Source organism: Pogonomyrmex barbatus, unplaced genomic scaffold (genome assembly GCF_055798465.1).
Source record: "Pogonomyrmex barbatus isolate J1 unplaced genomic scaffold, ASM5579846v1 scaffold11, whole genome shotgun sequence".
Taxonomy (NCBI): Eukaryota; Metazoa; Arthropoda; class Insecta; order Hymenoptera; family Formicidae; genus Pogonomyrmex; species Pogonomyrmex barbatus.
This window is the reverse complement of record NW_028297107.1, coordinates 111,174-131,173: the sequence shown is the minus strand read 5'-3', so window position 1 is coordinate 131,173 and position 20,000 is coordinate 111,174. Positions and strand designations below refer to the sequence as shown.

The following is a 20,000-nucleotide window of genomic DNA, read 5'->3' as shown; positions in this document are numbered from 1 at the left end:
GAAGTTCAATAGAAGCAAATATATAACTTTATGTAGCTAAAAACAAAACTAAAATAATTATCGAAATTCAAGATATTTTGATATGAAAGACAAGTGTAGAAATATAGCATCTTTAAACTTACTTTAGAGACTGACAAAGCAAAAATAACGTAAGGAGGCATGACACTTGCTTGGTTTTTTCCTCTCATATAAAATAGAGAAAGATTTACAATTAAAATGTAAAATATCACGGAAAATTTTCTCATTTAAATTGGAGAAAGTATTTTATAAACTAAGTAGTGCCATTAATATATAAATTAATTACTAAATAACAAACTATAACTTCTCATGAATTAAGTTTCAGGGCTGCAACTAAATGGCAAAATTTTATTTTTTGTTTACTTGTAAATCCACTGTATCTTAATATTGAAATCATAATATTCCAGAGTTAGATATAATATAATGTTATATAAGAGCTACCAATAACTATAATAACACAGCTCGTTTTCGATAAAATCAACTTTTCGTCTTTATATACTACTATATCTATTTATCGCTTATATTATTCGCTTATATTATTTTTTGTAAATCGGGCACAAAAATACAATGAAGAAAGATACACAAGATCACATTTAGAAATGCGAGACATTCTATTCCCCTTAATTATGATCTACATAAAAATCAATTAGAACAAAGCAAACATATAAAAGTCTTGGATCGACAATATGTTCATCTCGTTAGCATTACGAATATTTGTAAAATGGGATTGAAAGGTGTTTGCTTCGTACAAAGATTATATCATCTAATCACTCGGTCGATTAATATACGTTATGTGTGAGTGTATAGACATGGAATGCATATTTTTACTCTCGTCCCGAAGTATACTGTACGTAGGACGATGATTTTAAGTTGCGGCGATCTCTTACATATTTAATTCTTAATCCTCGGTCAAGAAGCGCACGAAGTAGTTACACCTTCGTTATACGAGATATTATATTTCCTATAGAAAAATAATTGCGAAGGCTAGAGGCTAAATGGAAGAAGTACTTGTCAAAATCTCGAAAGGCAGTTTACAACGTGCGCGATATACGAGAGATTACTCAGATGTAGAAATTCCGAGTATGCAAATGCAGTCGTGATGTGCCGTTTATTAAACCGAGACGAGAAGGATAACGTGGCAATAAGGAAGAATGACAAATGAAATCTTAGTCATTTTCAGACTTCGGTTATGTTCGATATCTACATCATCTTTTGACAAACATACGCGTATAAAATTTTCCAAAGCACATACGAGAACTATGTATAACAATGAGCGCGTTCACACAAGCCAATAGAGCAGTTAGCCTGGTTAGCGTGGTTAATAAATAAGAACTCCTATAGTAAATAATTGAGCATTTTTAAATAATATAAATTGTAATTGTTGCAACAGATGTTGTATATTAAAAACTATTATTATTGAAAAGTAATAACATTAAAAATATATGGATTTCTATTTTTTGATAATCACATAATTGAAAATTAATAAAATTTAAGCAACACTAGTGACTTTAACGTAACCTAAGTTAATAATAAAAATAGAGAAACTTAATTTTATAAAAAAATTATCGTAATCTATCTCGCAAGGTAAATTGTTGAAAAAAAGATGAGATATTTTTATTTTCTGATGCATTCGCTCGGCAACTAGGCTAACTGTTCTGTTGGTTTAACATACCTAATGGTTTTAGCAGAACGATTCTATAAAAAGATTTGTGAAAAATATCGGGGTATTTCTCTTTATGCTCGAACAGGGAAACTATTTGTAAGAGCATAAATATATACTTTGATTCTGTTTGCGCGGACACACGTTTGAAATCGTTCGCGATTGTACTATATAAAATGACGTTTTAATGGCACATTCTAATCTCTGCAGCGACGACTGAAGAATATCAGTTCTGCATAACACAAATCACAGATTATCTAACTACAGTTATACAATTCTATTTTTCGCTCAAAAAATTTTATATATATTTATATCTGAAAAAATATTGTTTAAATCTAAAAATTAATTTCTGAAATAAAAAAAGATCATACTACAGCATTATATGAAAAATTATACGATGGATTTGTTCGCTTTATTTGCGTTTTTTACCCTCGTACTTCAGTGGAATGTTACTTCACTGGAACGTTAAAAGTAAAAAATTAAAGATTTCAAAACAAAAATAAACAAATAGCGCGAAATGCATGCATTTATTGAAAAAACTGTTGTTTTAATACCTTCGTATATATTAAATTTTAAATACAGAAAAATGTAAATATTGATAAAATGTAGAAAATGTAGAATTATTGAATATTTCAATGTAAAAATATAATTGAGATGAATATAACAGAAGGTATATAAAACGAACAAAATCTACTTCATTAGGGCATCGAAGGAAATATGCGATTTGTACTTTTTGTTGGTATTCTGGGAGATATTGAGCAGAGTGCATTCCCTTATTACATGTTTCCCTTCGAATTTGATCGCTTCACGTTTTGAATTTGCGTGTATTTCGTATCACATATACAAATACGAGTCATTACCTTACATATTAGTGAAGATTTTTGGAGTATTTGTTAGGACTCAAGACTCGGCTCTCTTGCTGCACCCATATTGAATGATGATATCAGAAACGAAAAATGACATGTAAAAAGTTTCTTGTGCCATGTAACTTTATTTTATACTTTTCCTTTAAAAATATGATATTTTCATATTTTGAAAACTTGTAAAAAATTCCAGAAATTAAAACATCTGTCCAATAGATCACATAAAATTATAAAATAATTCTTGAATGGTACACTAGTTAGCTATCAGCTGCTCAGAAATCACCAAATCACTAATTCTAATCATTTCTGATAGCTGAGAGCAATGACTATTATTTCAAGAATTATTTTACACTTTTATGTGACCTATCAGATAGATATCTTACTTTCTGATTTTACAAGTTTTGAGAATATGAAAATAAATATGAAAATGTTTTTAAGAGAAAAGTACAAAATAAAACTATACGAAGAAACTTTTTACATGTTACTTCTCACCTCTGACGTCACATAACTCATGTCACGCCGCGAGAGAGTCGAGTCTTAATAGTGAAACACTTTTCTTTTTTTCTTTACTATGTTACATACTATAAGCAAAGATCAAATAAAGAATTATAATACGCATATAAAAATTAAATTTTTGATTTCAACAGAACCTATGCAGGATAGGTCAATATATCTTTATATAATATAAAATATCGTGTAAAAATACCGCATGAAAGATAAATTTCGATTGATCATGTAAAATCGTAGAAAACATAACAAAACATAAAAAAATAGGCCAATATCCCTCTTTTTTTCTTTCTTTTGCTTTATAGAAATGGCATGAATATTTTTGTTCTAATATAAGCGACATTGTATTATAACAGTATATTCAAATCAAAATCATCGCTCGATATATTCACTTTTGTGATGCCGCTAGCCATTTCAGTATTGCAGTTCATAAGTGATAAAAGGTGAAACTGTATCAATCTGATAATTTTTTCTTAAAATATATAAATACTATTGTCAAATAACGCAATTTATTCCCTGATAGTATATGAATAAAGTTCGTACACTTCTAAGACTGTTATTGCAATGATTGGACCCATTCATACAATTAAAAATACATTCATTTTCATAATAGATTATTATTTAGCAATCCTTTAGCAATCCTTTTTTTTCTAGATTGCACTTTTATTGAGATTATAGAAATAAAAACTTTAATTCATGCAAGTCTAAATATAGAAATTCAAACAAATACAATCCATTCACCTTTTGTCACTATGATATATGTCAGACCACCACTTTTCAATCTTCTAAAAGATTAGAAGAGGAAGAGGGTGGTCTGCCTCGCTTGCTACTTGGTCGCCTCGGGTGGACAATCGGGCTGATTATTGGGATGAGCTGCAGTGAAAGCCGGATGGTGTTCCAAGTGACGGTCCACCCTCAAAATCGTGGGGAAAGGTCTTAAATCGACATGAAATCTTCGTGCATTGAATATCTGTGGTACTAGGCAACAATCCGCTAATGTAATCTCGTCGCCGACGCAGTATTTGCCCGCGCTCGACGATAACAACTTCTCCACGGCTGAAAAATAGCATTATCAATATTTGCTTAATCATATGTATATATAACTCTGTTATTGAAATGTCGTTATATATTGATGATTAAAAAAACTAGACGTTTTTTTTTAATATTGCAGCGAGCACAGTCTTAATGTAATATTTTTCTTGACGATTTCCATATTCAATGAATGATTATAATTGCAAAATTCGTAATCTTTATATCAGCATTTAAAGAGGACAAAATTAAATATACAAACCTTAACTAGTTATTTATTAAAAGTTATTTATTTATAAAATTCGAATCTTTCAAGAAAAAGTGTTACATTGTATATACATAAATTAATACTCTTCATTATTTTTACAATACCTGTAAATCCTCTAGTAATCCAATGCTGTGCCCATTCTTTTTTACGTTCCTCTCCGACATAGATCAAAACAACGAGATTTTGCAAGGGTTGTATACCACTGGCAATTACTTCGCAAATCTCTCTCACTCTAGCTCTTTTGACAGGATCCGCTGGCATTAATGGACGATTTGGCCTAGTTTCCTCCAAATATTGCAGAATATTTAGCTGTAAAGAATGATTGTATTTAACTGTAAAGAATGTTTATAAGTTCTGACAGATCGAGATAACAAGGATATACACATAAAATCAATCATACTCACAGACTCTATCAGCGTATGATTGTCGATATGAAGTGCAGGGACTTGCTCCATTGGATTAATTTCGCGAAATTCATTAGAATGTTGTTCTCCACCGCTTTTTATCAGACTAACAGGTTTTATATCATATGGTATCTCTTTTAGATTTAACGCTATAAATAGTATTGATAAATGTTTTAAAGATATGTAAATAAAAAATAAGCTCTGTACTTATATTTATAACAATATAAAATTTATTCTATTTGTTAAATGTACAGATTTCTTGATTCCTAAAATACAAAATTTGTTATAACCAAAAATCTCTTATGCAAATATTAAATCAAGAAAATTTTGCCTACAATAATAAATTCATTCAAAATAGAGCTTTTGGAAATTAATTTTCCTACATATCATAATTAAATTACTTCGTAGATCTACATATATAAAATAATTTATGTATCCAATATAAAATTAAGCAAACTTTGACTCACCAATTCTTACTCTCCAAGAACAAGAACTTCGCCAGTAAGAGTAAAGTATCGGCTATTAAAAAAAAAAAAAAAAAGTAAGAAGAGATGTAAATAGCAGAAATTTCAATTAAGCAAAGATTGATATGACCAAATTGTGAAACCAGAATCACATAGGAAGAAAAATTAAGGACATTGGCAGATGTAAGTAGGAATGAGTTAAGTAAAAATATGTATTCATTGAATATGCTTATTATAATCCTTGACATGATATTAATAACAGTTAGTCAAATTTTTCACCTAGTATTTTAGAAGCATGTGGAAGATAATTTACAAAATTTCAAAACTTTAAAGATTATCTTTAAAAAGATAAAATATTTATATTAAAACAAGTTTTAAAATAAATTTTAAAGCTGAATTATAATAAAAATTCTAAGCTAGTGTACAAGAAACTTACAAAATATTTTTAGAGTAAAATCATACAATTTTTATAAATTTTTCTTTTTAAAAAACGGTGAAAATATCAAAGTAGAAATCTAATAGTAAATTTAGTCACTTATACTACAGATTAGTATATGTTAAAATTACATACAAAATATTTAAATGCTAACAATTAAAATGTATATTCTGTTAAATAACAATAATTATGATATATTATCATTTATATCATTAATAATAGGTTTCACTCCTTTAAAAAGTATACTTTTTACATTGTACTGGTCATATATAATAGCTTTTAATATGCACTAATCTACTATAATATGGATGATCAAATTCATTACAAAGGAGTTGCCTGTGAATTTCGTGATAAAAAGAAATATTTATAACTATACAAATAATACATATAAAAATGTTAACTTTCATATTTTCATAATAGACAATAATAAGGCTAATAGGAATCAGTAAACCATGTGCAATTATATATTTAATTTTAACTATATCCCTTAATAAAAAGTACCAAATGTTTCGACTCAGGTTTGAGTCATCTTCAGTGATACGAAAATGTAACAAGGATATAATTGACTTCAGTTGTTAATTACTTCAGTTATAACCAGGGGTGCAATAGATTCTCATTATAGTGTATTATTATAACGAAATTTATGCTGCGATCTTGTTTCTTATTGTAATCTGTGTTCATCTGTAATTAATAATTTCATTTCAAACAACAAGAGCAACATATCATTATTTTTCATGATTGGGCTCACAGAATGGATTGAGAAATATATCCTTACTACATTGTTATACCATTGAAAATGATTCAAATTCAAGTCAAAACATTTGCATCTTTTATTAATAAACATAGTTAAACTTAAACATATAATTGTGCATTGTTTACAGTGCTAATTCTAATTAGCCTTATTATTATCCATTATTATCATATTGAGAATCTTTTTTTTGTTAATATTTATATTTTAATATATTAAAAGCCACCGTTTTACTTCACTCGTCGAATGGAATTTTGAGCGAAACAATTTGGCGCGTACGCGCTCAATGACATACGCACGATCGCGTATTATATTTTATCGATATGTTTCATTCTCGTTATCAGATACACTCGCTGATCAGGAAGAAAGTTTTCATTTCCCGAGTATTTCTCAAGCGAGGATCAAAATTGGTTGAAAGCTACGCAGCATCCGATCTTCCGTAACGTGCAATGACCATCGATGCGCTGTCAACGCGACATTCATCATCGAGAGTAAATGTAGGATTCATTCTCGTGCGATTGTAGATTGTGTATTGTGTATTGCGTCTGGAATTCCAATGATGGTACTCTGATTACACGATTCATTGGTCAAAGTTACTTGGAGTTATCACGGCGGAACAATGCGTGATTACCATTCGATGTACTCCGTCTCTCTCTCTCTCTCTTTCCCTCTTTTTTTCCTTCTTCCGGCACTTGCCTACTTGCCGACTTAATTGATCCAAGAGAAGGTTAAATAGCGCATAAAAGTACTCACCTTACCCATCACGGACATCTCGTTGGCCTTTTGTGGATAGCAATTTCCTTCTGTTTGTTTCAATTTTCCGTTCGGCGACTGCAGTATTATATCGTCGAGTATACGTCTAAAGCAATCTGAAATAATTCAGAACGCGCGAAATCGCACTCCTCCTCCTCCTCCTTCTCTTTATTCGACTCCGAACTGTTCCTTTCCTCGCACCTCACACCGCTTTTCCCACTACCACTGTTACCAATGTCGCTTTGTAAAGCTAGAGACCCTATAAATGAAGCTAGATGCGCAATGAAAAACATAGGCACAGCGGGAATAAGAAACAGAGAATAATGACTCCCGCAACGTCCATCCGTGACATTTGAAAAAGCAAAGCTCTCCATTGGACATTGGACATCGCTCATCGCTCGTCGCTCGTCGCGTTTAGTGTGCCAGAGCCACAAAAGATTTATTGTCGTCAATTCACAATGGCGGCGAAAGCAACAAGAACCATCCAAGAACTGTCCAATCGGAACTCAGCGATATAAATTCTCTACATAACCTACGATAATATAAATGGTTACAGGTAAACGTTAAGTAGAGCAAATCACTGTGATTGGTCAGGCAATAAGGAACGGGAATCCAACGCGTCAAAAATTTTGTTCCTATTCGCTGTTCTTCTTGCTGTGTTCATTGTGCATCCAGCTTAACTTGCAAGTTAGGTTAGGTTGCGTCAGCGTTCTATAATATAATTCTGATCATTCCGCGCGACTCCTTATATTTGACGTTTTGATTTTATGTGACGTTGCTCATAAAACCGATGGTATGCTGTCAAGAAAGAACAAAGATCTGAGGATGATCAAAGAAGGGGTAGTCGGAAAATATGTGAAGAAGGAAACGCCACCCGAAATGCCAAGTATGTGTCTCGCAAAATCTTTATTCTGCTCCTTTCTCCCTCCCCCCCCCTCTCTCTCTCTCTCTCTCTCTCTCTCTCTCTCTCTCTCTCTCTACTCTGTTACTTATATTTGGATATTTGCCATCTTTTTCTAGTGTTTTGCAATAATATTTCTCAATGTTCTTCTTATTTATAGGCCTAGTCTACAATAGCCATAACATAAGGCTACATACTGTAAGGCGCGGTTGTAAGAACCTGCTTTGGTTTAATAAAACATAACTAAGATCGTAAGCGAAATGAATTATTTTCATTTCTTATGCTTAACGTTAATCAATTAGAACAGTAGCATGAAAAACTGTTTATTAAGATAGTATTGTTACGGAGAGAATACTTCTTCGTGGTCGGATATGCGCGAAATAGCAGTCTTTATTCACATGCATTCGAACTTTCCCGATGAGCAGAGAGAAATTGAGACGGATTTTATTTAGTAAATGATCAATGTATACATATGTATCAACCTTTCGATTTCTACACTTTCTCAATATCCTTTGCTTGTTTCTCGTTTCACTTTAAAAAGTCAATCAATTTTTTCGTTATTCGAAAATTAAACGACAAAAGCAAATCGTGGAAGAAGAAATTATGAAAGAATTTGAGGGAAATGTCTTAAAATCATTAGACAGCATGGTTTTAAAAATGTTAATTCTACGATCTTAAGTTACGGATTTAATGTTACGAACTTATGATCTTATGTTGTATCGTTGTAAACTAGGTCACACTCACATTTCTTATTCAAGTAAAAAAAAGATGATTTATTTCCACACAATGCTTTTATAATTTTACGCATATGTATTTTATATTTAATGATTATTTAAAGTTTGATAAATGTGATGGTAAATGTAAATACATTAATAAACGGATATTATTATATTGTATGTGAAAAATTTTTCGACTTATACAGAAAGATCCCTAACTCGTAAATTTAAAAAATTTAAGATTTAGAGAATTATGAAACTTTAATAATACATAAAGAATTATATTATTTTTAGGAAGGTTTATATTATTTTTATATTTATATTATTATTATATTATTTTTGTTTGCTGCTCATTCAAGAGTAGCAAACTTAAAGAGATAAAATAAAAGATTGGTTTACATTTTGTTTTTATTATCAGCAGAAGGAGATAGAATAAAATTTTATAAAGAAAACTTATTTTTATTATTTTTATGAACTGTATCGATAAGAAAACTTATCACTTAAAGAATCTAAAAAATGTTTAAAAAATTATTTAAAAAATTTATATATTAATGAAAACAAGAGAAATATGTTAGCAAAGTCCGGGGGAATTAACTTTCTTACAATTTGAAATCTCAGGAAAGTTTTTTCAATTTTGCATATCTTTAACATATGTTATATTCAACATTAACAATGATTAGTACATAATTTAATTTATACAAATAAATTGTTGTAATGAAATAATTGATCAAAAACATTTTTTTCTTCTTAAAAAAATATACTTCTTGCACATTCTTATTGCTCGTTTCTTTAATATCGTATCATAATCGAAATTGTAATTATACAACTAGCATTACTTGTATCTAGTTATCAACGTATGGACGACAGAGCCGAACAAAAGACAGAGACGGCGTAACAACCATCCGATGATGTCAAATTCTATGGTAAATTGTATATAAATATATTACATATTCTATCGTGTTACGTAACACGTTCCTTAATATAAACCAAATAAAAAAAATAGAAAATTAAATTTATTCGCTCCAATAAATAAACATTGTCGCAGTTTGCCAAGTATGAAATTATAAACTTTGATATCAAATCTTAAACTTTGATAAAACAATTGTTTATTATCAATAAGCATACTATCTTTTTGTGTATTATTATAATATACTGCTAAGATTAAAGATTACTTGCTAAGATATATTATCTATATCATTATTCATTTTTCTCTTTTATAAGAGATTGAATATCATTCTTTCATAAAAAGTATTAAGAACATAAGAACAACATTACAATAATTGTCCCTTTGTCTTTTGCACATATCACTGCTAAATATATTTTTATAGTTTTATTATATAATATTGAAGATTGTATTATATAATATTGAAGATTGTAAAAGTAAATGATCTCTTACATTTGTCTGTGCGAAATATAGATTCTAAATTTTAATGAATCCAATAAGGACACAATAAATTTTTGAAATCATAGTATAGTATACTAATGCAAATTTTGTCAATAACTTTTCAAAATTTCAAAATATAATTTTTTATAAGAATACAATTCATATGTTGTTTGATGATTTTTCATCGATAAGCCACGAAAAAGTTTTGTACAGCATCTCAAGCAGCAGTTGGCCCAGAACCATTGAAACATATAAGAAGACATCTGAAGATATTGATTTTTATCGATGCTTCTCTCGTGTCATAGTCCATTTCTCCACAACCTAGTATGGTGCAAAAGTTCGGAAATACGAAAACCACAAACAGTGCCGTCGGTTTGGGCAACCATGAGGGAAAATATACGCCAAATAATTCAGTTCCTGACTTAGCTCAAAGGTTAATAGATTTTACACGTTTTTCAATCCAACTTTATCAAATGATATGAATATACTAAGCAATAATATATTATAATATGAAGCTATAAAGACCTTCAAAAGAGCGAAATAAATTTTATCAGAGAGAGAGAGAGAGAGAGAGAGAGAGAGAGAGAGAGAGAGAGAGAGAGAGAGAGAGAGAGAGAGAGAGAGAGAGAGAGATTATAATATATCTCTAATTTTTTCACATTAGATTTGCCAGCCTTTCTATTAATACCGGAGTAAATGACTGCATGTTTTCGAGGACCGCGACACCAATATATCATCCTGAACTGTCACCTGCAATGTCACATACTTATATTAATCAATATGCTGGATCCGAGTATCATTTGGACAGGGTGCAGACACCACAGATGCCTTATATGCCTTTCGACACAGATACCAGTTACGAGGATTATAATCAGTATCGTCGCAATGCTGGGTATTAAACTGAATTTCTACAGTTTTTATATTAATTATAGATATCTATATCTATTTATTTTATTAATTACTATTAATGACATACAATTCTAGAAGCTTCAAGTTCAAGCATTCAATATAAATATCGTTTTGCATATTCTGTTAAAAATTACTGCAATAATTCACAGAAATATTTCAACTCATTGCACTTTAAAAAACTTTATGCTATTTTAATCAAAAAGTGTATCAGAATATATTTATTAAGAATTAAATAAAACTAATTGTAACTAAGTTAAAATATATAATTTTTATATTTTATATGTAATTTGTATATAATAAATTATATAATATATATAATTTATTTTATGGTTGCAAATAAACACAAAATTCATTATATGTACTTGTTAAGAAAATATATTTCAATAACTTTTAATTTTCAATAACTTTTAATTAAACCTTTAATATTTGAAGTTACAGTAGATGTTATTCGGAGAGATCAAGTTCTCGAAGTGAGCAGCAGCAGGATGAGTTACCTTTGCCGCCTGGATGGTCGGTCGATTTCACTCTTCGTGGTCGAAAATACTATATCGATCATAATACTAAAACCACACATTGGTCGCATCCGCTCGAGAAAGAGGGATTGCCCACTGGATGGGAGAGAATTGAATCTCCTGAATATGGCGTTTATTATGTTAAGTGAGTGAATTCGTAAGAAGATTTTAACCTTTAGTATGCTAATAGCGTAAGAAAATATCTCGCCTTATCTTTTCTGATTTCAGCCATATCACACGTCAAGCGCAGTACGAACACCCATGTTATCCTCACGAAATGCAAGCGGTACGCGTCGTGTCGCCACCGCGACACACTCACTTTCATTCTCATAGCGTTTTAGTGCCGGCCAATCCCTATCTCAACGAAGAGATACCACATTGGTTACATGTATATAGTCGGGCTTCGATAGCTCTTGATCGCAAGCTACGCTGGGAATTGTTCCGTTTACCTGAATTAGACTGTTTTAACGCCATGCTTACCAGATTGTACAAGCAAGAACTAGAGGAGGTTGTGATGCGTTATGAAGAGTACAGGTGAGAAATGAAATTTGAAACAATTGGTAACATTCACAACCATGTGTATGTTTTTACCGTTACATTTTGTATTTTATATATTCTATCTTTATAGATCAGCGTTATTGTGTGAGATGGAACAAAGATTGAAGGAACTGAATCCAGAATCAAGTAGTTCCAACGTTGGTGCTATTGCTTTAAGAAGATCTCTTCCATAAGAGATCTGCTAAACAATTCATTTTTTTTTTTTCGACTAATGGACAGATTTCTTGGAAATACGATGATGATTAGTTGTATTCAGAAAACAGTAGAGCAAACACTCTGTAATTTATATCAATGATTGGAGCATCTTTACATTCATGATGAATAGTAAAATATAGCAATGATAGCACTTATTCAATTGTATAATTATTGTTTTCTGAGCGTTATTAATTATTAATTCTTTGTAGTCTACTGTAAAGCTCAACAAAATTTATCTCTTGATACTGATTTTATTACGTAATATTACACAAGAATTATGAAAAATAATCATTGTTAAATTACCTAATGCTCGTCCGTTTTAATAATTTCTTTTTCACTCTTTATTTTCTTCTTCTATCTGATTATCATTTACTTTGTATGCTATGTTAAAATTATTGGTAAGCTTCATACCTTCTAATTGATATACATGCAAATTACCAGATGAACTCAAAAGACTATAAGCCATTCCTGCAAACAATAAGGATGGTATTCATAGTTAGTTTTTATATTTAAGATAGTTTTAAAATTACATTTAAATATTAAAATGGTCATATAAGTTTATGTAAGCAATCTTAAATACAGGAACAAACTATAAATGAACCAATCTAAATATTTCATCATTTTCTTCAATAAACTCAAAACTTAATGAAATGTAAACTCACTTCGTTCTGTATCATCTTCTGGCATTTTTTCCTTTAGAAGCATATAAAGTATGACGCCAAAAGAATTCCATCCTATGAAGGCATATAATATAGCAAGCCTTTGTCTAAAAAACAAAGCTTGCTCTTTGGTTTTTACTCCAAATCGTTCCAACAATCTTTTGAATATCATATTTAGATCTGATGTGTCTAAAGCCAAGAAAGATATTGCGTAATCTATAAAAGGATGCAAAAATTCACATAATCACCAATACCAAAATATAGAGGTACATATTTATATCAATATTACATATTAATGTATACCACTGTGTACCAATAAATAATTATAGAATTATAACATGGATCATCAATAGGTAATCTGTTTTTTGTAATTGAATTAGTGTACACTCATTATAAAATGAAATAAATATATATCCAAATTGGCAAAAATTAGATAGAAAGTATGCTCAGGGGATCAATTATATTTTATTTTAAAACCACAGATCTTATAGTACTAGATAGGCCTCTTCCTTTAAAATAAAAGAGAGTAGATGTGTCGTATTTTCTATCCTTTAGTTTTCAAAAGTGCATAATAAAAAAGGATATAGGATAATTCTCTTTCGTTCTATCATATAAAAACAAAAGAATAGACTTACTTTACTTACTCTATATAGAATAGACTTACGTTACTTTCTCGCTCTATCAACTCGGATATCAATTTTAGAAGTCATATTCAGTACTATAAGATTTATGTTCAAAACAAAATGAAAATTATAAAAATGAAGAAATTCACTAGAGTATCTACAACTTCAAAAGTCAGTAAATTTATTCGGTAATATTATAATTTAGATAATTTTTTTATTATTATAATTTAGATATTATTTTAGATATTATTTTATTATTATAATTTAGATAATTTTTTTTTTACCTCAAATATGGATGAAACTAAGCTCATTCGACACGTTTTTGCACGAAACGAAAGAATCTGGCAGAAATAAACATCGCTCTGTCCCGCGAAGTGAAATATCAATTGTTAACGTTGACGACTATACAGGTTAGAAAACCTGTCATCTTTGACTATATAATTATGGATTGCCAATGGCTAACTTCCATAGACACTTATATTTATATATTAGACTGCTAACTTGCCTCAAATACATGGCCCCGAAAAGCATGTACAAAAATACATGCGCATGCGTATGAAGTAAGGGAGCATGCATACGCATGAAATTCCCATATATGCTATATATATTTACACACGAATTTTATATATATTTGAATAACAAATATGTAATGTTTTTTTATTCTTTTCGATAATTATTATAGCTTTTATTCATTTCTTGAAGAAAAAAGTTTTTTTAACAAAAAGCTGTTACGCCTTTTAGAAATATATGTATATATTACAAAGTATTTGGTCATGTGAAATAGATATATATATAATCAGATTTAGATAAAGAAATTTATTTAAAAATGAAAAAAATTTCTAAAGCAAAATTTGAAGAATGGAAATATTTAAGATCTTTAATAAAAATGTCTATGTTTCGTAGTGCATCAGCCATATTACATTCGCGCCACCATGTGATCACGTGACATCATTTGTCCTCCTTACGTCACATTATGTAATACATAAGTTTTGGGATAAACTTTCAGGCTTAGTAAATAGAGGAATTAGCGGTCTAGTGTATAATATAAATGTCTATGCTAACTTCACACTTGTTATCAAAAAGAGGCGACATCATTAACCAACCAAGAGCTAAATATTAGGTATAAAATCTGTGCACTCTGAAAACAACGTGCTTCTCCTGCTTCTCGTGTATCTTTATTAAAAATGAATAATATCAAAGTATCATGCCGATTTATTGTTTTTTTGGAAGAATTATAGCAATACGCTATTATAGCAATGCTACAATATAAATAAAGAATATCCAGTGGATAAACCTATAACCTTCTTTAGGTAGATCAGAAATTAACTTAAATTAACTTAATATGAACAGAATTAAATTTATCTCGATTTATTTAATTGTAAATTAAAAATAGACATAATATAAAATAATATTTGATAAAAATACAACTTGGTAAACATAGATGATTTGAATTTTGCGCGGATTAATCAGAATCTGTTGTACTTGGCAACACTTTTTGCTCAATAGTGCTATAGGATATGCAGCCTATTGACAGTCCATATTTATATAGTCAAAGTATGTAATACATTTATTTGCACATAGGAGATTATATTTTAGGATGAGGCCTAATCGGACACGCTGCCGATTGGTCGGTAAAATAATAGAACTTTTGATAGGTGGCTCACTAGAAAATTCCTAGGCATCGGCCGATATAAGTGGCGTGTCCGATTGATGAAAATATGCGCATAGAAGGGACGCATAGAAGATATGACACATCTACTGTCTCTTTCTGTTTTCTAAAGGAAAAGGCGCATCTAGTATTATAAGATTTATGATTCGTTTATGCAGGGATGTGTCCTATGTGCGCAGCTATCTCGGAAATTCTGCTCTAGATACTCTGCTCACGGTATTATGTAAATGCACGTTATTCTATTTCGCTATTTAAAGTTCTACGTAAATCTTGTAAACTGAAAATTAATATCATTAAAGTAAAAAAGAAAATGAAAATGAAAAAGAAAATATCATTAAAATGAGAAGTGGAAAGAACAATTCCTCGAAATCCGACTAAAATGAAAATTAATTCAACGTAAGTTATATAATGAAAAAGTTGTAAACTTTGTTAGTTCGCGATTAGATTAATCTAAAAATGCACACTTCTTGAGTATAGATCTAAGATTGAATATACGTTGAAAATCTAAACACATAAAATTATGAATTATAAATAAAAAAACTTATAAAACTTATAAAGAAAATAAAAAATTGATCGTACCATTGCTTGTAAAATACAATCTTTCTTATTTATATACTTACTTTGAAAGATTATTTATATACTTACTTTTCTGAAGTGAAAATAAAATTGGAATGTTTTACCGTACATGTAATTAATTTCAGCACAATCGCTCTTTGGTACACTCTTTGATATATTCCTGTAGACAGAAAAGGGTGCAGTCCAATCGGAATTGCCGATTGGTCGATTAAATAAAAAAATTTTTGATAGGTGACTCACTAGAAAATTCCTAGGCAACGACTGATGTGAATGGTGTGTCCAATTGAAAATACGCGCATTTGGGACACATTCCCAAATAATGGCTCCCACAAAAAATGATTATGAAACACGCCGCACACGCACATGTGCATACACATTTACAATTGTATAACATATACATTATTTTTATAATCATTTAAAATGTTAAATAAACTATAATAAGAAATGAAATAAACAATATCCTATCATCTAGAAATAATAATTCTTCATCAGAACTATCTGATAAATCAGAATCTGATGAGCTGTTGATGAGTTCCATAGTACAATTCATAATATTTGATTATTTCCATTGTAGTTTCTAAAAATTGAATTTTTTAAATAAAATGTGCTTAAATATAATATAATTCACAAGGAATTAACCTTCTAGCCTTTAAATAAAACTCATAGATTAAATATTTTTAAAATTCAGTGCTTATGTCAATTAAATTTAATATCTTAACAAAAATATTATTTTTTATATAATTTAAAAATTTTATTACACTTTATTTATTCGAATATAAATTTATGTTTAAACGTTTTTCGTTACTTACATATTCCAAACAGTTCTCAATCGACTTAGTTTTACCCAGATTTTCTATTGGAAGATATTATGTATTCAGATAGGTTAAAAGTGGTTAAAAGTCGAGCAGCTATTCACCCAAGTGTTCAGATTCGATAAATTTTGGTTACGTAACTTGATCGCGTAAGCGGATGAAAGAGCAGTGGATGCGTTAACCGCGTAAACGAATTCATTGCACCCGACATGTTAGGGGCGTGCAACTATAATCAAATAGACTAAGATTCAATTTAGTCGCATAGTGCTCATAGAATCATTTTGTCCTTGTCGTTTATGAAATATTAAATAAGGATAAATTAACGAACATTTTGACCGTCAGACCTTAACTATATTTTGTCATTTGTAGATCACATTCAAACATTTTGCCGCGCGTTTAGCAACCATGAACGTTGCGTAGCGTTGGGTTGTCTCTTTGCGCAAATGTTCGCTCATTCACGAATATAAAGTATATCTCTTTAATTATTGCGAAAATCGTAAAATATGAGACTTTTCTATTTAATATAACTCACACTACGTATCTACGAGAGGTGATACGGTTATTACCGAAAAACTTGTATAATTATACATATTTATATATATTTATTATATATATATATATATATGTGTGTGTGTGTGTGTGTGTGTGTGTGTGTGTGTGTGTGTGTGTGTGTGTGAAAAATCCTTATATGAATATGATATTTTTTAGCGAGAATATAAGAAATTGAAAAGATATACTATTCTTTTTTCAAATATATTTAAAAGTGTGAAGATATCAGCTAGAAGTTTATCAGCATAATTCTTAAAATTTACTATATTGAATATTTATTTAGTTGTTTACTGTTAAGAGCGATCATGACGGAATGATGCAAACCTACCTACCTAGTTTTTTATAGAAAGAATCTATTTTAATCTTCGCTTCTTTTCATTGTATACATCATTAAAGATGCTATATTGAACTTCATCTAAAATCGAAATGATTGTTGTTTATTTATAAATTTAAAAATATTATAAAATCTATCTAAGCACAAATAATCTGCTTGGCTCGTATGCTCCTTTTACACCTCTTTTTCTTTAACTCACATTTGAGCTTTTACATTTTTATTTTTTTAAACAAATGTACAGAAGATATTAAATTCATGCTATATCATAAATATTAGTCAGCAAAATATTAAAAATGGTGGATTCACAAACGCGATTATAATTTTCTTTTTCTATATTATATATCCTACATTTTGGCTTATTAAGAGTTTTACTCAAGCGATTGTGATTATTGTCAGCACTCAGAAAAAGTTAAGTATTATTTGTAATTTTGATTGTCCATAACTTTTGATCAATTGCATTCATTCCTGAAGAGATTAAAAAAGATTATAAAAATCGATTTAGTGTATTCTAAAAAAGATACATGAAGATCAAAAAACATAATTTTAATAAAAATGTTTAAGAATGTATGTATCATATATCGAAGCAGTAGCAGAAAAATTCCGTAGATCGTTCTAAGCGTCTATAAAAATTGAACACAATTCTCTGAACAGTTTAGTAATTAATTAATATTTAAATTTGCATTCATTCTTATAAAAAAAATTGCGGATTGAATATTGAAATGAAATAGTATATTTAGGATACGTATTTTATTTTAAAATTATTAATTTGATATACACAATTATTTTTATATTTTATTAATTTAAGTTATTCGATATCTATGTAGTAATTAAAAATTTTTCTATAAACTACTACTTCTTTTATAGTTGTGATATTTTTATGTTTAGTGTTTTTGTTTTTATAATTGATTTCTCAGGATATTCATAACCGAAAGTTTTGTTCCTCGTTGGGAAAAATGTTAATTACAAATATTTTATAAACTTTTTTCATATAAAAATATTAAAGTGGGTTTCATGTTATTTTGTTTATACTTTAATAATATTTTATAATTCAAATCTATTTGATGTTCCAAATGATATAAATAGAAGAAATATTTTTACTTAAACTTCGATAACTTTTTGCCAATTATGTATGCCAAACATCCTTAGATACTATTTGACATTAGAACTATACATTCCTTTGCAATGTGATTTATTCTGTTTTATTTAAGAATATTAATTTAAGAACATTAACAAAGGAACTATGTCAAATGTTCGCTTTATTTGAAAATTATTACTGAAAATCTATATGAAATAAATTATACATTTTCAATGTACATCGGAATGCAAACTAAATGTATATCAGTTATATTTATTTCGCCATTTTCATCAATAATTTATTAAATTTTAAAATCTTTCAAAATATTAATACAAACAAAAAACTATATTATATTTATGCTGAAAGCAAAAATGATATGGCCAATTTATACAAAATCAGACATAATTGATATTTGCTTTTTCTTATATCGCAAAAATTGAGCCTATAAATAATAAATTTTATTTTTTGGTTACTCAAATAACAGATCTATACAAGTATGTCATTATTATAATATTTATACTTGGCAGAGTTCTTTCCTAAGTGACAAAGTTAGATAAAAGTTCGAAACAATTTTCTTTAGTTATTTCTTCTATATCATCTGTCTTTGATCGCGATAGGATTATACATTCAATATTTTTTAGATAATGAAAATATTAAAAAAATAACTTGTACAATTTAAAGTGTACAGACATTTATCCAGCAATATTTAGTCTTCTTTATATAACATTCGGAAACTCTGAAAATGAATATCATGGAGTCGTTTTGCGAAAAGAATCAATCATAAAAATTATTGTTTATTAAAAAATCGAATCTTGAGAAAAAGAATTAAGAAAAGTAATCTAAAAAAAATATTGAAATTTTAAAGCAAAATTTTTGAAGAAAAATCTACCTAAAACATGTTCGATTATGCTTTGAAAATAAAATTAATTTGGGACATCTGGCATAAATATTATGTTGATTGTATGAACTTAATTAAAACAATAAATTTTTAAGCAAATCTAGATTTTTCTTCTGCAATATTTTCCATATAACCAATTTAAAAATTAATTGAAAATTGAAATTTGACAATTTAAATTCAAATTTCAAATTTAAATTTGAAAATTTAAATTTTCAAATTTCAAAATTAATTTAAATTTTAAATTTTAATTAATTGAAAATTTTAATTTTCAAGAGCACTTCCATTTTTTAATACTATATTTCTGTTAACATAATCATAAATTGTTTTAAAAATCTACTTTAAGTTAACTTTAAAAATTTTAAGATCGTATTGTTGGCCTAAACACATTTAAATAAAACGAGATTAATAATGTCATAAGCGCGACTTTTAATAACATAAGAGATGATTGAATGATAAGATAATCATTAAAAGTATTATCGT

General features: G+C 28.8%; 4 protein-coding genes and 1 long non-coding RNA gene across 16 annotated transcripts in view; 1 reads left to right on the top strand and 4 right to left on the bottom strand.

Annotated features, from left to right (window-relative positions):
- Positions 1-7,379, bottom strand: part of LOC105429148 (putative maleylacetoacetate isomerase 2) — a 7,815-nt gene extending 436 nt beyond the window's left edge. Inside the window, exons 1-5 of the mRNA XM_011641925.3 lie at positions 7,151-7,379; positions 5,217-5,268; positions 4,750-4,898; positions 4,450-4,654; positions 1-4,104 (exon numbers count right to left, since the gene is read on the bottom strand). The exon at positions 1-4,104 is cut by the window's left edge and continues 436 nt beyond it. Coding sequence (XP_011640227.1) covers positions 3,875-4,104; positions 4,450-4,654; positions 4,750-4,898; positions 5,217-5,268; positions 7,151-7,168 — 654 coding nt within the window. The 5' untranslated portion in view covers positions 7,169-7,379 and the 3' untranslated portion in view covers positions 1-3,874. The remainder of the gene's footprint in view (positions 4,105-4,449; positions 4,655-4,749; positions 4,899-5,216; positions 5,269-7,150) is intronic.
- LOC105429147 (uncharacterized) lies at positions 5,412-7,144 on the bottom strand. Its single transcript, XR_968064.2, has 2 exons — positions 7,029-7,144; positions 5,412-6,942 (listed from the first exon to the last, which is right to left on the bottom strand). It is a non-coding gene; the product is annotated as an uncharacterized LOC105429147 (long non-coding RNA).
- A 413-nt stretch (positions 7,380-7,792) lies between the features above and the next one.
- LOC105429146 (protein salvador homolog 1) lies at positions 7,793-12,925 on the top strand. 4 transcript variants are annotated; one of them, XM_011641924.3, is made up of 7 exons: positions 7,793-8,036; positions 9,614-9,690; positions 10,457-10,584; positions 10,816-11,043; positions 11,499-11,717; positions 11,801-12,106; positions 12,201-12,925. In XM_011641924.3, the coding sequence occupies exons 1-7, from the start codon at positions 7,946-7,948 to the stop codon at positions 12,301-12,303; spliced, it is 1,152 nt and encodes a 383-aa protein (XP_011640226.1). In that variant the 5' UTR covers positions 7,793-7,945; the 3' UTR covers positions 12,304-12,925. The 4 variants fall into 4 exon arrangements, with proteins under 4 accessions (XP_011640226.1, XP_011640225.1, XP_088926962.1 ...); XM_011641923.3 differs by having other exon boundaries at positions 7,801-8,036; positions 11,493-11,717; XM_089070836.1 differs by lacking the exon at positions 7,793-8,036 and having other exon boundaries at positions 10,365-10,584; positions 11,493-11,717.
- Positions 12,134-14,151, bottom strand: LOC105429145 (uncharacterized). 6 transcript variants are annotated; one of them, XM_089070845.1, is made up of 4 exons: positions 13,892-14,149; positions 12,988-13,200; positions 12,629-12,793; positions 12,134-12,404 (listed from the first exon to the last, which is right to left on the bottom strand). In XM_089070845.1, exons 2-3 carry the CDS (start codon positions 13,154-13,156, stop codon positions 12,660-12,662), a joined length of 303 nt encoding a protein of 100 aa, XP_088926971.1. In that variant the 5' UTR covers positions 13,157-13,200; positions 13,892-14,149; the 3' UTR covers positions 12,134-12,404; positions 12,629-12,659. The 6 variants fall into 6 exon arrangements, with proteins under 6 accessions (XP_088926971.1, XP_088926972.1, XP_011640222.2 ...); XM_089070846.1 differs by lacking the exon at positions 12,134-12,404 and having other exon boundaries at positions 12,557-12,793; positions 12,988-13,173; positions 13,892-14,151; XM_011641920.3 differs by lacking the exon at positions 12,134-12,404 and having other exon boundaries at positions 12,557-12,793.
- Positions 14,152-17,747: 3,596 nt separating this feature from the next.
- The window catches only part of wdb (serine/threonine-protein phosphatase regulatory subunit widerborst), a 29,672-nt gene continuing 27,419 nt past the window's right edge, over positions 17,748-20,000 (bottom strand). For all 4 annotated transcript variants that reach the window (XM_089070830.1, XM_089070829.1, XM_089070831.1 and 1 more), the window contains one exon: positions 17,748-20,000. This exon is cut by the window's right edge and continues 2,660 nt beyond it. The gene's annotated coding sequence lies outside the window, so the exon portion shown is untranslated.

What these genes read in the sequence shown, in the direction of transcription:
- LOC105429146 (XM_011641923.3), top strand. Translation starts at nt 7,946, where the DNA reads ATGCTGTCAAGAAAGAACAAAGATCTGAGGATGATCAAAGAAGGGGTA. An exon ending in AACGCCACCCGAAATGCCAA is followed by an intron (nt 8,037 to 9,613) that starts GTATGTGTCTCG and finishes ACTTGTATCTAG; the next exon opens with TTATCAACGTATGGACGACA. An exon ending in CAGTATCGTCGCAATGCTGG is followed by an intron (nt 11,044 to 11,492) that starts GTATTAAACTGA and finishes TAATATTTGAAG; the next exon opens with TTACAGTAGATGTTATTCGG.
- LOC105429145 (XM_089070846.1), bottom strand. Translation starts at nt 13,156, where the DNA reads ATGATATTCAAAAGATTGTTGGAACGATTTGGAGTAAAAACCAAAGAG. An exon ending in AGAAGATGATACAGAACGAA is followed by an intron (nt 12,794 to 12,987) that starts GTGAGTTTACAT and finishes TATTGTTTGCAG; the next exon opens with GAATGGCTTATAGTCTTTTG.